This window comes from Dermacentor albipictus, chromosome 5 (genome assembly GCF_038994185.2).
Source record: "Dermacentor albipictus isolate Rhodes 1998 colony chromosome 5, USDA_Dalb.pri_finalv2, whole genome shotgun sequence".
NCBI classification, from domain to species: domain Eukaryota; kingdom Metazoa; phylum Arthropoda; class Arachnida; order Ixodida; family Ixodidae; genus Dermacentor; species Dermacentor albipictus.
The window spans coordinates 16,838,539-16,854,826 of record NC_091825.1 but is presented as its reverse complement, the minus strand read 5'-3'; the positions used below and the strand labels follow the sequence as shown (position 1 = coordinate 16,854,826).

The window sequence follows — 16,288 nt, the reverse complement described above, 5'->3', positions numbered from 1 at the left end:
TACCCCGCCCCTCCACCAATGATGCTACGGGAAGGAACAAGCGTGCGTCTGTTCACAGATGCCTCTTAATGGTGAGGGCGAGCGGCTGTAGCGAAGGTTCGCGGCAGGCGCATCAGCGGCAATCGGTTCATGGCGGGTTGCATAGGGAACAGAAGGTCCAAAGGGGCGGGAATGAGTGGTGGTGTATGTCCGAGGAGGTGGTGGCCATCGGCTGCGGCAGTGATGAGCGACGTGGCCGATGTGACAGCAGTGGAAGCAGATCGGCCTGTCATCAGGGGTACGCCATTCGGACGGGTTGCGGCGAGATGTGCCAGAAAAGGACTGGCGGGGACGAGGAGGGCTGCTAGAGAACTGGGGAACCGTGGGTGGAGACGATGAACACACGGAGTTGAGACTCATGCTCTCAAATTCCTGTCTGATGATGTCCTGACTCAGCGCAATCGTGGTTGCTGGTGGATTGGGAGGCGTCGCGGAGAAAGCTGGCTAACAGGCGGCCTCGAGCTCGCGGCGAACAATACGGGCTACGTCGTCACAGGGGGTGATCTGACGCGGTCGATCCTCACATGTCGACATAGCAGCAGTGTTGGGTAGCCGCGTGATGTGATCTGTGATACAGCGGCTCTTAGCTTGTTCAAGGCGACGGCATTCTTTGATGATGGCGTCGATAGTCGAGACGTGGCCGAAAACAAGCAAATTGAAACATCATCGGCGATGCCTTTTAGCACATGTGACACTTTATCTGCTTCAGACATAGTGTCATCAGCTGTGCGGCAGAGAGCCAAGATGTCGAGGATGTATGAAACGTACGGCTCTGTATATGTCTGAACACGAGACGCAAGAGCCTTTCTCGCAGCAGCCTTGCGCCCAATAGGGTCGCCGAACAGTTCCCTGAGCTTTTCTTTGAAACTGTCCCAACTGTTTATCTCGTCGTCATGCGTTTGGCACCACATGCGTGGGGTGCCGCCGAGATAAAAGATGACATTGGCGAGCATGATTGTTGGATCCCACCTGTTGTTAGCACTGGCGTGTTCATAGAGCTTTATCCATTCGTCAACGTCCTCTCCCTCCAGACCAGAGGACACACCAGGGTTGCGATGTTCGGCAACCGTGATGATTGGAGCAGTCGGACAAGTCGAACCCGTTGCAGAGGCGGTCTCGTCACCGGGAGGCATGGTGACAAGCTCGATGTACCGACCACTCCGGAATTGCGTGGTGAGGACGGGGATCGCCGACCTCCACCAAAATGTTACGGAGCAAGACTTTTGCACTGGAGCTAGACTCCAGGCCGACAGTCGCTCGAGCCAAGGTCGCAGACCCACTTCGTCGTCGTTCTCGAGGCGGCTCGTCCCTTGAGCATAGCTCGATGACATCGTAATATATGTATGTATGTATGTATGTATGTATGTATGTATGTATGTATGTATGTATGTATGTATGCATGCATGTACGTATGCATGTATGTATGTATGTATGTATGTATGTATGTATGTATGTATGTATGTATGTATGTATGTATGTATGTATGTATGTATGTATGCATGTATGCATATATGTATGTAAAATAGGCAACTAACTAATTTGTTAGTTCGTTATATGACTAATAAAAAAACTCACCGCCGATTACAATACTCTCAAATGCGAAATTTGTGCGCAGTTCTATACGTGTTTTCCTTTCACGACAAATTGAGCCATAGCACCGGCTGGCAGAGCCGCGACTCGTATCGCTATACAATCACCGGCCACATGGTGCCCACCTCCCGGAAACGGCACCTTATGCAGCCGTAATCTTTACCCGGAAACGCTTACGGCGAGCACTGTGCGCGAAGCTTTCTGGTTCTTTTTCTTCCTTTTCTCGGGTGGCCTGCGCCGACGCTTCCATGGTAATGGTGATGATCCCGATGGTGTAATATATTGCCATCCCCTTCGATAGCGGGCGGTGACAAGTCACCACCTAGCCTGCTTGAGTTACTCAGGTATGCTATCGATTGTTTTCCTTGTAGCATTCTTGTAAACATGCCTTTAATCTCTATGCACCTTTTCCCCTGCCTATGTCTCTAATAAATCTGATCGTATTAGTCTCTTCTCTATTAGTCTCTTCTCTGCTTATTTTCCACCAATACTCTGAACGTCGCTTGCATATCTCGACTGCTGACCGGTTGATACTTCCATCTACTTTAAATCCCAGCGCTTTTGGAAGTTGTACGTCCTGTACTGCTCTCGCTCGGTGAATCCACTCGAATTCCTTGAGGATGTGCTGAGTGGTCTCCAGATTTTCGTTGCAACATATGCATGCCTTATCTAGATGCAAATATTTCCTCCTGTTTGTTTTTGCAAATAGCCACCCAGCTGGAGCTTCAATAGCAAGTCACATCTATTCGCGTTATCGAAGGAAGTTTCTATTGTAATTTTTTTTTCAATCATGTAAATCTCAATAGTCTTTTTCGTTTCCATTCTTGGTATCCAGTTCAGCGTCTCTATTTTGATCACCTTCTTTCTGATTACTTCTGGTTAGTATATAATATCTTTCCATTACCTTGTACTTGGTTGCCAGCTTTCTTGACCTCTTCCTGCATTTCATGTGCACGATTTTTAGGTACAGATATTTGTGCACATTAGACGTCCATTATTTTGATTCATGTTCCTAAGTGTTACTTGAGAACAAATTTTGCGAGGATTTGAAAAGAGGCCAAACCCATCACTTCTTGCAATCCCTCACTGGTGGTTTTTCCCTGGGCTCCAAAAACCACTGGGCCAGCGATCTGTGGTTCACTTGCAAGCCTGACAATATATAAGATTTCAGGCGCATAATGGCATTTGCGAACGTCAGCGCTGGCACCATGACTCATTTCCAGGTTCCATACACCAAGTGACACTTATTGTACCTACAAAGCACCATATGTTTCCTTGTTGCTGCATTCCGTTTCCCTTTTATTATCAGATTATCTTAGTTGGTGCATAAGTCTTTCCTTCGTTTATGTATACGCCAATGCATTCATATGGCTTGTCTAGGGGTATGACTTGCTGTTTGCGCCACTTGCGCCACGTGATTACTCGTCTCTTGAGTAAACATCATCATTTACAATATTTCTGTGTTTAATTTGAGGCCTAGATTTATTGTTGTGTCGCCGCACGAACTGGGCACTGTCTGGAAATCCTTTGAGTTGTCTACTGGTGGCACTATGTTTTCCGCATACATCAGTGTGCGACGTTCTGCTACACCATTTGTCCTTTGCGCGTGTATGAAAAGGAAATTCCAATTCACCGTTTTAAAGACTTTTTCTGAAGAATAATGGAAATACACGACACCGTTGCTTCAGTCCTTGGTGAATTTCCCCCACTTGATTTCAATTGCGGCCTTTCCATGCAATTTGCACTCGGTTGTCTCTATATATGTTCTTCAGCACCTCCATGAAATCATCGATGCCTTCGTGCTCCAGAATATCTCATAACAACTCCCTGTGTACGTTGTCGTAGGCTCCCTTATTATCTAGAAATGCCGTTCATAAAGGTCTACTATAGGATACTGAATCTCTCTGCACTGAGTTATAAAAAAATATATTCTAAGCGTCTGCGTAGTCCGAAGCCATTCTGTAGTTTCCCCAATACACGATTAGTTTACGCCTTTTTCGACAGATCTAATTTTACCGACGTGTAGCGGGGGCGTAGAGGTAGAGCATCCGCCTCACTTGCAAGTCGGCCGTTGTTCGAATCCCGGTACCGCGCGATTTTCCACCGGATTAAAGCGAAAATCCGCGTGTTTATAAAATTGCATAAACAGGCCTGGAGTGCGGCCTAATCCCGGTGACAAGAACGGGTAAAGCACTCTCTCACCAGAGCAGCATTGGCCACCCTCGTGCAGTACTTGGCCGCAACATCCTATATGAAAACAACAATCAAACCCCGGCCCTCAGTCCCCTGCAGCCGCGACGCAACTTGCCATGGCGGCGGCCAGACCTGCGACGCAGCAGAGGGTGCTAAGAATCCCTGGTTCCGGACAGGCCGCCATTGAAATCTGAACCTGGCAACGTTTAACGCTAGAACGTTATCTAGTGAGGGGAGTGTAGCACTGTTACTGGAGGAATTAGAGGGAAGTTAATGGGATATAATAGGGCTCAGTGAAGTTAGGAGGACAAAAGAAGCACACACAGTGCTAAAAAGCGGGCAGGTCCTGTGTTACCGGGGCTTAGCAGAGAGACGAGGAAAACTAGTCGGATTCCTGATTAATACGGATATAGCTGGTAACATACAAGAATTATATAGCATTAACGAGAGAGTGGCAGGTGTTGTTGTGAAACTTAATAAGAGGTACAAATTGAAGGTCGCAAAGGGTTACGCCCCTACATCCAGTCATGATGGCCAGGAAGTTGAAAGCTTCTATGAAGACGTGGAATCAGCGATAGGTAAAGCCAAAACAAAATACACTATACTGATGGGCGACTTCAACGCCAGGGTAGGCAAGAAGCAGGCTGGAGACAATTCACTGGGGGAATATGGCATAGGCTCTACAGATACCTGGGGAGAGTTATTAGTAAAGTTTGCAAAACAGAAAAAATATGCGGATAATGAATACCTTCTTCCGCAATCGGAATAGGCGAAAGTGGACGGGGAGGACCCCGAATTGCGTGATTATAGATGAAATAGACTTTATATTTTGCGCTAACCCTGGCATCATACAAAATGTGGATGTCCTCGGCAAGGTGCGCTGCAGTGACCATAGGATGGTAAGAAATTGAACTAGCCTGGACTTAAGGAGGGAACGGAAGAAACTATTACATAAGAAGCCGATCAATGAGTTAGCGGTAAGACGGAAAATAGAGGAATTCCAGATTAAGCTACTGAACAGGTTTTCGGCTTTAATTCAGGAAGAGGACCTTGGTGTTGAAGATAGGAACGACAATCTTATAGGCATCATTAAGCAGTGTGCAATAGAAATCGGTGGCAACTCCGTTAGACAGGATGCCAGTAAGCTATAGCAGTAGATTGAAGATCTGATCAAGCAACGCCAATGTATGAAAGCTTCTAACCTAACAGCTGGAATAGAACTGGCAGAATTTTTCAAGTTAATGAACAAGCGTAAGACGGCTGACATAAGGAAGTATAATATGGATTGAATTGAACATGCTTTCAGGAACGGAGGAAGCCTAAAAAGAGTGAAGAAGAAGCTAGGAATAGGCCAGAATCAGATCAGTGCGATAAGAGAAAAAGCGGGCAATATCATTACTTGTATGGATGAGATATTTCAAGTGGCTGAGGATTTTTATAGACATTTGTACAGTAATTGGGGTAGTAGTTCTGCGGAAACCCGCAAGGTGGAGAGAAGTAATGAATGAAGGGAAAATCAGACATTCACCCGTGCTAGCAATTGCTACAAAGGAAACCCATACGGGTTCCTCGAAAGAAAAGCTTCAGAGTTGAAGAAAAATTCGTCCTGGTTCGGGACTCGAACTCGGGACCACCGCCTCTCCGGGGCAGCGGCTCTACAATCTGAGCTAACCAGGCGGCTAGCAGATGGCAGGGCGGAGTCCAATTTGTCAACAACCCGAAGCAAAGCAAAGTGATTGACGTAGTAGTTCTGCGGAACCCGCAAGGTGGAGACAAGTAATGAATAAAGGGAAAATCTACTACATCAATCACTTTGCTTTGCTTCGTGTTGTCGACAAATTCGACTTCGCCCTGCCACGTGCTAGCCGCCTGGTTAGCTCAGATAGGAGAGCGGCTGCCCCGGAAAGGCGGTGGTCCCGGGTTCGAGTACCGGACCAGAACAAGTTTTTCTTCAACTATGAGGCCTTTCTTTCGAGGAATCCGTATGGGTTTCCTTTGTAGCGATTGCTACGAACGGGTGGTTGTCTGATTTTCCCTTTATTCACTTATATAGTACCAGTGACACCCACGACGACAATGGAAGAGAGAATAGTCTAGAGGAACTTGAAATCCCCCAAGCAACGCCGGAAGAAGTAAAAAAAAGCCTTGGGAGCTATGCAAAGGGGGAAGGCAGATGGGGAGGTTCAGGTAACAGCATATTTGTTGAAGGATGGTGGGCAGATTGTTCTAGAAAAACTAGCCACCCTGTATACACAATGTCTCATGACCTCGAGCGTACCGGAATCTTGGAAGAACGCCAAGATAATCGTAATCCATAAAGAAGGGGACGCCAAAGACCCCCAAAATTAAAGACCGATCGGCTTACTGTCCATTGCTTACAAAGCATTTACTAAGGTAATCGCAAATAGAATCAGGAACTCTGTCTTCTGCCGACCAAAGGACCAGGGAGGATTTCGTAAGGGCTACTCAACAATAGACCATATTCACACTATAAATCATGTGATAGAGAACTGTGTGGAATATAACCTACCCTTATATATAGCTTTGTTTGATTACGAGAAAGCGTTTGATTCAGTCGAAACCTCAGTCGTCATGGATGCATTACGGAATCGAGGTGTATACGAGCCGTATGTAAAAATACTGAAAGATATCTACAGCGGCTCTACAGCGACCGTAGTCCTCCATAAAGAAAGCAACAAAATCTCAATAGAGAAAGGCGTCAGGCACGGAAATACGATTTCGCCAATGCCATTTATTCACAGCGTGTTTACAAGAAGTATTCGGACACCTGGATTGGGAAGAATCGGGGATCAGAGTTAATGCAGAATACCACAGTAACTTCCGATTCGCTGACTATATTGCCTTGCTTAGTAACTCAGGGGGCCAATCGCGATGCATGATCACTGACCTGGATGGGCAAAGAAGAAGGGGGGTCTAAAAATTAACCTGCATATAACTAAAGTAATGTTTAACAATCTCGGACGAGAACAGCAGTTTACGATAGCTAGCGAGGCACTGAAAGTGGTAAGGAAATACATCTATTTAGGTCAAGTAGTGATCGCGGATCCGGACCTTGAGAGTGAAATACTCAGAAGAATAAGAATGGGCTGGGGCGCGTTCGGCAGGCATTCTCAGATCATGAACAGCAGGTTGCCACTGTCCCTCAAGAGAAAAGTGTATAACAGCTCTGTGTTACCAGTACTCAAGTACGGGCAGAAACCTGGAGGCTTACGAGAACGGTTCTACTTAAATGGAAGACGACGAATTGAACTATGGAAAGAAGAGTGATGAGTGTAACGTTAAGGGATAAGAAAAGAGCAGATTGGGTGAGGGAACATATGTGAGTTAATGACATCTTAGCTGAAATCAAGAATAAGAAATGGGCATGGGCAGGACATGTAATGAGGAGGGAAGATAACCGATGGTGATTAAGGGTTACGGAGTGGACTCCAAAGGAAGGGAAGCATAGATGGGGGCGGCAGAAAGTTAGGTGGCCGATGAGATTAAGAAGCTTAAAAAAACAACATGGCCACAATTAACACATGACCGGGGTAGTTGGAGAAGTATGCGAGAGGCCTTTGCCCTGCAGTGGGCGTAACCAGACTGATGACGATGATGATGATGATGATGATGATGATGATGATCCATTTTTCTGCTTGCACTGCCACTCTGTATAGCATCGGCGTTACTGTAAGTGGCCTGCACGTGTTCATGGTATCCTTTTCACCTTTGCCTTCGTAGATGAGGTTCATCTGCAAAAGGTGCGTGAACGTAGTCCAATCGTGTCTTCTGCTTTTCTCCTCACCCGTTCGTCGTACTCTCCTCATCCGCTTCCTGCCTCCTCCTTTGATTGCAGGATCCCCCTCCGTGTTCCTCCTCACGCTCTTTTCGCTATCGCCTTCCTTTTTTTATCGCTGCGCTCCACAATCGCCCAATTACGCCAAACGAGGACGGGCACGCCGACATGCAAAGGAGGAACGGGCACCGCAGAGCTGAGCTCGTAAAGTGGGCGCCTCGGTTGCCTTTCTCCTATATATATATATATATATATATATATATATATATATATATATATATATATATATATATATATATATATATATATTCTGGAACTAGCCGTGGTCGCTCCGAACCACCTTCACTTGCCTTCGCTCCTCGAAAATGCATGCTGCGTGCCGTGTGCCTGACCCATACTTTATAATAGGAATGCGGTTGAAATCAGGAATCCTGGACCCCAAAACGGTATGACGCAATGATTACGTTTTTTGATGGCATGCGTCGCTAAATCTCAACTGATTCTTTGCTTCAAGGACGCCTGCGTGCCCTTGTACTCAAGGGCCCGCTGAGGCTGTTGTGCCACTCGTGATCAAAAATCCCCTGTCCATTTTTCTGCATGTAGCGCTATCGTAGCCTTGTTGCACAGCCTATACATTTAGCATACCCCACTTCAGCCGTTCTCATATTTTTATTCCTTATTTATTTTAAGCAATGTAGAGCTGTGTTTAAGCCTCTAAACAGCCACGTCACATAAGCCATTAGTTCACTGAGTACTCATCATCATTGCCTTGGCCCTCTTTCGCCACCTTTGGCCCTTGCACTATTAAGAACTACATATCAGCGTCAGCTTCAAGGACGGTACTCTCATCATTTTGCTAAAGTTTTCCTTCTGCCTCTTCAGACTGTTCATGCGCGTATCTTGATGCACGGAATATTTCCCCTTCATTTCAGTGCTTTCGTGTACCGTCAGCGTTGCAGAAGAAAGAACGCGTTAACAACATTTCTTTGAAGCCTTTCTCCAACTATTTTTTATGAACAACGCGTGATACAATATTGTTCATATCCACTCAGTAAGTTATTTGAGGGTAGCTGGAAAGTGTGATGCTATTGCCAAAAGTTTTCTGTACATTCTATATTTTTTGTGCAATGGGGAAACAGATCTCGAAGTGTTTATAATTCTAGTATATATCTACATTAAACATTTTCTTTTGTAGTCATAGTTTGCTTACACAGGCTTTTTTATGAACAAATATATCAAATAGACGTATTCTGTAACTACAAATTCTCAGCAGTCACGCGAACTGCTGCCTCACAAATGTGTATTGAATTTAGACAGCATCTAAAGGTCACTGAGGCAGACCACAACACTTACAAAAGAACAGTGCCCAATTAGGTTTCGCTTTGTCACTGCTGTCTCTTCATCTTTTGCGTAGTTTCCATATTTTCTCATTAAATGGCCCAGCCACCACTGTTGTCAAAACCAGTTCTTTGCTGTTATCTGCAGTGATGGTGCCGTTGAAGCAACGACTAATAAAAGCGCTGATTTTTTCTTATGCTGATTTTCAGAGGAACTTCTTTTCCAAATGAGTGATGGTGGAGCGACCCATATATTCACAAATCAACAATTAGTACCGAAGGCAATGGCAATCCACTCCAAGCTTCGCCTCAAGGTACAGCGCTTTTTCTCAACTCTCGTGCATTGCCTTTTCGTTTCATTGAAGCATTTCCACTCTCAGACGCTGCTGAGCACGGAACGTAAAAGGACAACAGAAAGTTTCACCCATGCTTTCATTGATGCCATACTGTATTTAGAAGGTGGGATAATAGTTTACCTATGAGTACAGTGCCCTCTATAGCAGTTCTATTTATAACGTGATGCGTGCATGGGTCATATCAATGCTTCTCGATGTTAAAACATACACAAATAACTTTCAAAGCCAGCCGGTATACCGAATGCTTTTCTGTGGCTGTAACACGGAACAAATATCTTATGGTTTGATAGATTTCTTTGATTTATCGATTGTAACAGGTGCAATACCTGGCAACTGGCTTATGGTGCGCATTAGTCCCATTAACACACACAAGAAAGGGACGATCGTTTGTGCATCAGTGCCGAAAGCCAGTATTAGAAGCACACAATCTAAAATATTGGACCCCGTCATTCTGATGCATATTTCTGCTTTGCTCGAAAAGTTCTATGTATTATCGCCCTATCAACTTGGTTTTAGAAAGCACATGCATACAGTTAAACAGCTTCATATCGACAGTATCCAATTTTTCTTTTATCCTCGGTATAGGGGTTCCGCTGAATGGCTTGTTATTAGATTTTTTCAAACGCGGTTGATAAAGAGCCACTTGGAAAATTATTAAGCAGCTTGTAATTCTTCGGTAATAAAATGCATAATCACAAGTGCACTTTGTGTTTTTCTCAGGAACTGCATTTTGCCCACATTCAACTAAAGGTCATCGCTCAGTGCAAGACGCATCTCCACGATTGAGAACTTATGCGAATGTTTTCGTTTATTCTATCTTTTATGCATGTAATCGCGAAACCTTCTCAAATAAGATTGTATGCGCGACGCGCATTTGGTAGTAGACTCTGGAAAGCGCGGGATCACCAGCGATTACCCTGAAACATTCGACTAGTCATGTGTAAAAACTGACGCGGTTGAGCAGCAGATCAGGTTTTTGGCGATCCAGGACTGTGTTCGCCACTGTTGGTGCGCTCGAGTGTTACTTGCTTTCCTGGGCACAAGTTCGGCCAACAAAGAGGCAAATTAGTACCACGCAGTTCAGGTACTGCGTCGTTCTTCACCGTCACTAAATAGTGACATCTGGCGGAAGGACTTTTGAGTTCGTGTACCAGACGCCCCACAGAGCCATGGTCACAACCTAAAACCCGAAGACAGGTACCAGTATAGCCCCTGGACCATGCAGCTAGCCTCAGGTTACGAAACCTACTCTGAGAGCCCAGACATCTACCCTTGACGACCAGGAAGACCAGGACCAAGACGTGAGCCATGATGATGAATTCAGCATCGTCAGCTACCATCACACTTCGGCAGCCCATGGGGTCATGAACTTTCTGTGGATCATCGACTGAAGACCTAGATACCTGGCTTTAGAGGTACGCACGAATCGTGACATTCACCAACTGGAAATACGAGGATAAACTGCTCAAGTATATTTCTCTTTGGACGATTGCTCGGACATGGTTTTAGAATCGATAGACAACCCTAACATCAATGGACCTGCTTCGAAGCAGATTTCCTCGGGTCTTAACGAGCGTCCTACGGAAAGAGTGGGCTGAACTACTACTGGAAACCCTCGTACAACTGCCCATTGAGGCAATCGGAAGAGATGACCCGTCTCCGCCACGCCAACCCGGAAATTTCAGAGGAGGGAAAAGTCCCCTTTTTGATGCGCCGGGCATAAGGCAAGACCTTTTCGCTGGACTGATGCGCAACCTGCCGAAGACAGTAGCTAAGTGTTTTACAGAGGCAACGACAGTTGAGAAACCTCTGGAAATGCGTACTAGGCAATATGACAGCGAAGTTTTCACACTGCAGTGCGAAATCCAAATAATGGGCTCCACCGGCCCCTCCGAGAGACCGTCAGGGATATTGTGTGCGGATAACTTTAGGGTGCCTCGGTCACTGACATGGTCAAGGATGCCCTGCAGGGGCGTCTTCGTCACCAGGTGTTTGCTTCTGTTGCGAAACCACGCGCCCGAGCACATGGGAGTTTGACCCTCCCGCGTGTTGCTGTGCGCGGCTTAGCAGAGTCCGGCGAAAAGGGGATCCTGGGATTGAGCCAATGCCCCTCGGCGGAGACAACACACACCTTTCGCCTCTGCGTCACGCAGACGGCCCTTTCAGACGGACGCACCTGGAGGAAATTGAATTCTTAGTTTCGACCTTTCCTGTCCCTTTACTTCAGATTTCACAGGCAGCAAGGGGACTAAAGTTGTGTAGTCAACCCAAACTTCCCCTTATTCGTTATACCGCTGGCGTCTACGTTTCCTTCGCGACTAACAGCGTTCTCTTTATCGGACTGGGTGGTGGGCGGCTGGTGTAGCTTACGAATTTAAATATACTCTGCGTGGATAAGGCTCAAACAAGGAAAGGTTCCTTTCCTTCGACCACTTCCTAACCTTACGTGAGGCCTCCTTCCAGCGAAATACCGGTGGAGGAAGCAAGCGTGCTCTGAAAGCTCCCTTCGCCCCTCCTCAAATAAGGAACGCTTGCCGCATACCTGGGTTCGAGAGGATCTCTTAAAAGCTTGGCGCGAGCGCCACACTATTCAATAAAAAGACGTTGTGTCATCGCATCACGTTTAAATTGAAGTTCTACAATAGAGACGCGTGCGCGCTTTCTTCTAGTCTTGTTTACTAAATATAACAAAGTACGACATTATAGCACAAAACTTCTAGGGCTCTAATAACGCTGGCACGCCGGCATCATGCCTAGCAACGCCTAGGAACGCCACTCATGCCGAACGTGCAGCTGATACGAATGCGCCTGGAAGACGTACCGTGCTTGCGCGTCTCCGCAGGCCGGCGAAAGTGCTCATGCGCAAGCAAACGTCACCTAGTAAGCAATGAGGTAAAGCGCTCTTTCAGGGCCAGGAGCGGCGTAAAAACGCTTGACGGTAGCTTCTGAGCTACCTTACGCTGAGGAAGCACAAAGGAAACCTTCACTGAGGGCCCCTCAGTAATGAAGCTTATAGAGGGATATGAGGCGGCCTCACCAGAATGCAGGCTTCCTTACTGAGGTAAGGAAGACTTCAATGTTTGACCCTAAGATGTTGCCCTCACTTCCTTATCGGCCTATTTCCAAAAGAGGGCGCACCGAAGAAATTTTTCAGCTGTTCATCCAGCGCAATGAATCATTACCACGCTCCTATGTTCAATATAGTCAAGATCCAGAAAAACCACCCGAATTATTTCACCTTTAACTGTGGCTAAATGTTTTACTGAATTATTAGGTACTGGCAACAAAGTGTCAAAAACGAGCAGCGGTGTCCTCCTCCTTGAGGTGCGCGATACTTAACAACACAGTTAACAAATGAAGATCGTAGCATTTGGTAATATACCAATGACTATGACCCCACATCCATTATTCATGACAAGTCATTGAGTGATCTCCGATGACGATTCTTGAGTGATTCTTCTATAGTTCTATAGAATCTATAGATTCTTCTATAGTTCTATAAATCTGAACGAAGTTCTATAGTTGGGGAGGGACGGTTCAGGATGGCCTTCATCACGCATTAGGACAAAAAAAAATCACCGCTTGTCCTTGTCGTCTCTGCTCCATCCGCGTCTTTCTTGCGCTTTCGAAGAAAAGTCTGTAGCTTGACGACACGCCGCCCTTCTGACGCCCTTTGAGGCAGTGTTAGTACGGGCAAGGCTTTTATTGCGATGAAAATTACACGGACACAACAGGCCGACTTCTACCGTCGGTGTCGGCGTCGCCGTAAGGTTCAGATAATCTTCAACGGCGATAACACCGTCGTCACGCGTTCTACACTGTATGCGCAAGTAAAACCGTGCAAAAGGTGCCTACCATCGCGGCTCGATCTCGCCCGCACGAGAGGGACGAAAGGGGGGAGGAAACACGCCGCGTTCCATCAGGCGCGAAACACCGGAAGGAGGGGAGGGACGGGGCAGTGTTCTACTGCGGCTGCAACTGCGCCTGTGGCGGCTGCGGGCGGCCCTATCTTGACAGCGAACTAAGTTCGGCGCAGAGTATTTGTGCTGCGGTGGCTCGCAGCTTTATGCGTGCTATGTTTTCTCGGCTTTCACTTTGCGTTCAAGCGATAGACAGCATGGAGCTCATTTCGCTCGCTGCTGCTGCTGCGTTTCCTGACGCCAGCGTTTGAAAGCGAGTGTCCACCGTCATCGAGTGTGATGCGTTTATGCTGGCTGTGCGCTGACACCATGCTTGTTAAGTCGGTTAGCATGCGAATGCTTACAAGTTGGTACGGCTGATAAAAGTACTATCCAAACTTCGTGTGGGTGTCTCGTAATTTACTCTCACAAACCATGCATTTCGGCGAAACTACAACTTTCTTAATAAATTGGTTACTGTATATTCTGTATACATACCCCCAAACTATCATCCCAGAAACTCCGATTTCTATAATCTTATTAATCAGCTTACAGACCCCTCAATACTTGAGGGTAATTTTAAAGTTCAGAGAACATTGTGGGGAGACTCGGAATGCAACGTGAGGGGTCGACCTCCTCGTGAACTCTCGTGCGTGCCTCTTTAATATGAACTCATTGCAATATTTATCATAATTCATATTCGTCAATGCACCTGCCGAGTGGCTCTGCCTCCCTTTTTCATGATTTAAAATGGCATGTCATCTGAAATCCATTTAGAAGCGACCACTTCCTAGTAACTCTAAACTTAGTAAGTTAACATGACTCCCCTCCTCATGTCACTCGCTGGAAACTAGCCTAGGCTAACTAAATATGTTTTAGGGAATCCACCTACAAATCATGAAATTTTATAAGCGGCATAGATCATGCCGCATCCTACTTTACCATTTTTATCATTGACGCAAGTAAGAAGGTGGTTCCTCAAACAAATGAGGCTTCATTCAAAATACACCTCTCCTGAGGGAATGATAGTCGAATACAGGTGCGAAGGAGACTATAAAAAACCCGTTGAAAACTACTGCTCGTGCTGAAAATCCTATTCAATTTAAACGTGTTAAGTTCCAGTGAAGAAGGACGCGAGCACAGGCAAGGAGGGCAAACTGGGAGAGGTTCCTCTAAGATATACTCAGATATTAGTATACTCAGGATGTGAAACCATGAAATGAGCTAATAAGGCTAAAGGGACAACAAATCAGTGTGTTGCGCCTAGCGAACGACAAAGCGAATAGCTTGGCAGACCAAGCCCCACATTCATAAGAAGTTGCGCCCTTGGCGAGCACTTGGAGCGTGTGTCCAGTTCTAAACAATATTCTGAGGTATTCTTGAAGCACAAACGTATAATAGAACGCAAGGTCATTGACCGCGAATGCAGACGGAACGAATCCTATCAACTTACTTTTAACATCGCGTAGTTGAGAGGCTCCTTGACTGCACGTCATAGCTCTGCAGCAAGATCTGAACGAATCATGTACGACATAATTACTCACCTCCACAGTGATACTAAAATAACGCTACTCACAATTTTCAATGATATATGCCCTGCCGTGTACATTCCTACTGCATAGAAAGAATCTCTTGTCATTCGAATTCTGAAGCAACGTAAAGGCCGCTCATTAGTAACAAGTTACTGCTCTCACATGTTGTATTTGCAAACCTTTTGAAAATAATTATAGTACATCGCCTATTGCACTTCCTTAGGTCAAATAAAATTCTTGATTCCTATCAGTGCGGCTTTAGAGAAGCGTGGTTTACCACCAACCATCTAGTGTGCATTAATCGAAATATTCGGGATGCATTCCTACACAACCAGTTCTCATCTGTGTTTCTCGATATAGAAAAGGTGTACAATACGCCCTGACGGTAAATAATACTGCGAGACCTGTCTGCGATGGGCGTCAGTGCAATTTGCTAAACGTTATACCAATATACTTACACAGCCTATATTCCATGTGAAAATAGGTAGTCTGCAATCACGGTAAGCTCAAACAATAAACTAGGTGTTCTGTATCGGCCAGGCGGTCTGATAAGATTTTACCGAGAATGACGTGTGCCTGACCGGCATGCAGCGTTATCTATAAAAGTACGCTGCTGCCTTGAATAAAGGGCTTTTTGCGTTGCTGCCACCGAAGCGTCTGTCTGCTGCTTAGAATAGAACATGTGGCGACGAGGATGGGATCCGGCGCGCAGAAAACCACCGCCGGCCAGCAGCAGTCACGAGGCTGAACCGCCTACGGTTCAAGGCGACACGGAGCCCTTGCAGCCACGACTTCAGCGACTGGAGCAGCGCAAGAACGTCAAGAAGCAAGGCGTCACGGAGCCCCTGCATCGACTTCAGCGGCTGGCTGGAGCAAGCGAACAAGAACCGACACTACGGACAAGGAGATCAAGGAACACGGCTGGGCAGATAAGTGAAATTTGCTCATTATGGCAGAACCCGGACGTGGTCCGAAGCTCGGCAGAATGCCAGAATATGACGAAAAAATCGAAAACATACGTTCGTATTTTGAACGCTTCGAGAACTACGTAGACATAAATGATGTCCCTGCAGACAAGAAACTCAAGTTGTTTCGGAACGTGCTCGGCGCGCAAGCGTATGAAGAGCTAAAGAAGATAACTGTTCCTCATTTGCCTTCTCAGAAGACTTTCGAAGAAATTAAACAGCTTCTGGAAGCTCATTTCAGCCCAGCTCACTCAATTATCGCAGAGCGAACGTCAAGCTGACTTGACGTTCGAACTGGCGTGCAAAACAGCGCTAGAAAAAGAGCTAGCTGCGCAGCAGGCGAAGCAAATGCATGAGTATGACACAAAACCGTGCAGCGTCAGCGTCGTACAAGGCGAACATCACCGTGATAAGCAAAAGAAATCGACGACGGTTGCATGATCGAAAGATAAGCGAGAGGGAGAGCAACGAAGTCCGTGCAGGCATTGCGGAAAACGTCATGCGGGAGAAAAATGTTGGTATCGGAACCACACCTGCAGAAATCGTAAGAAAAAAGGGCATTTGCAAGCCGTTTGCAAAAG

General features: G+C 46.3%; 1 protein-coding gene across 3 annotated transcripts in view; it reads left to right on the top strand.

The window, feature by feature from the left end:
- LOC135906569 (luciferin 4-monooxygenase-like) overlaps nucleotides 1-16,288 on the top strand; it is a 262,082-nt gene that overhangs the window by 54,039 nt on the left and 191,755 nt on the right. For all 3 annotated transcript variants that reach the window (XM_065438013.2, XM_065438012.2, XM_065438011.2), the window contains one exon: nucleotides 9,166-9,269. In XM_065438013.2, the coding sequence (XP_065294085.1) occupies nucleotides 9,166-9,269 (104 nt within the window). The remainder of the gene's footprint in view (nucleotides 1-9,165; nucleotides 9,270-16,288) is intronic.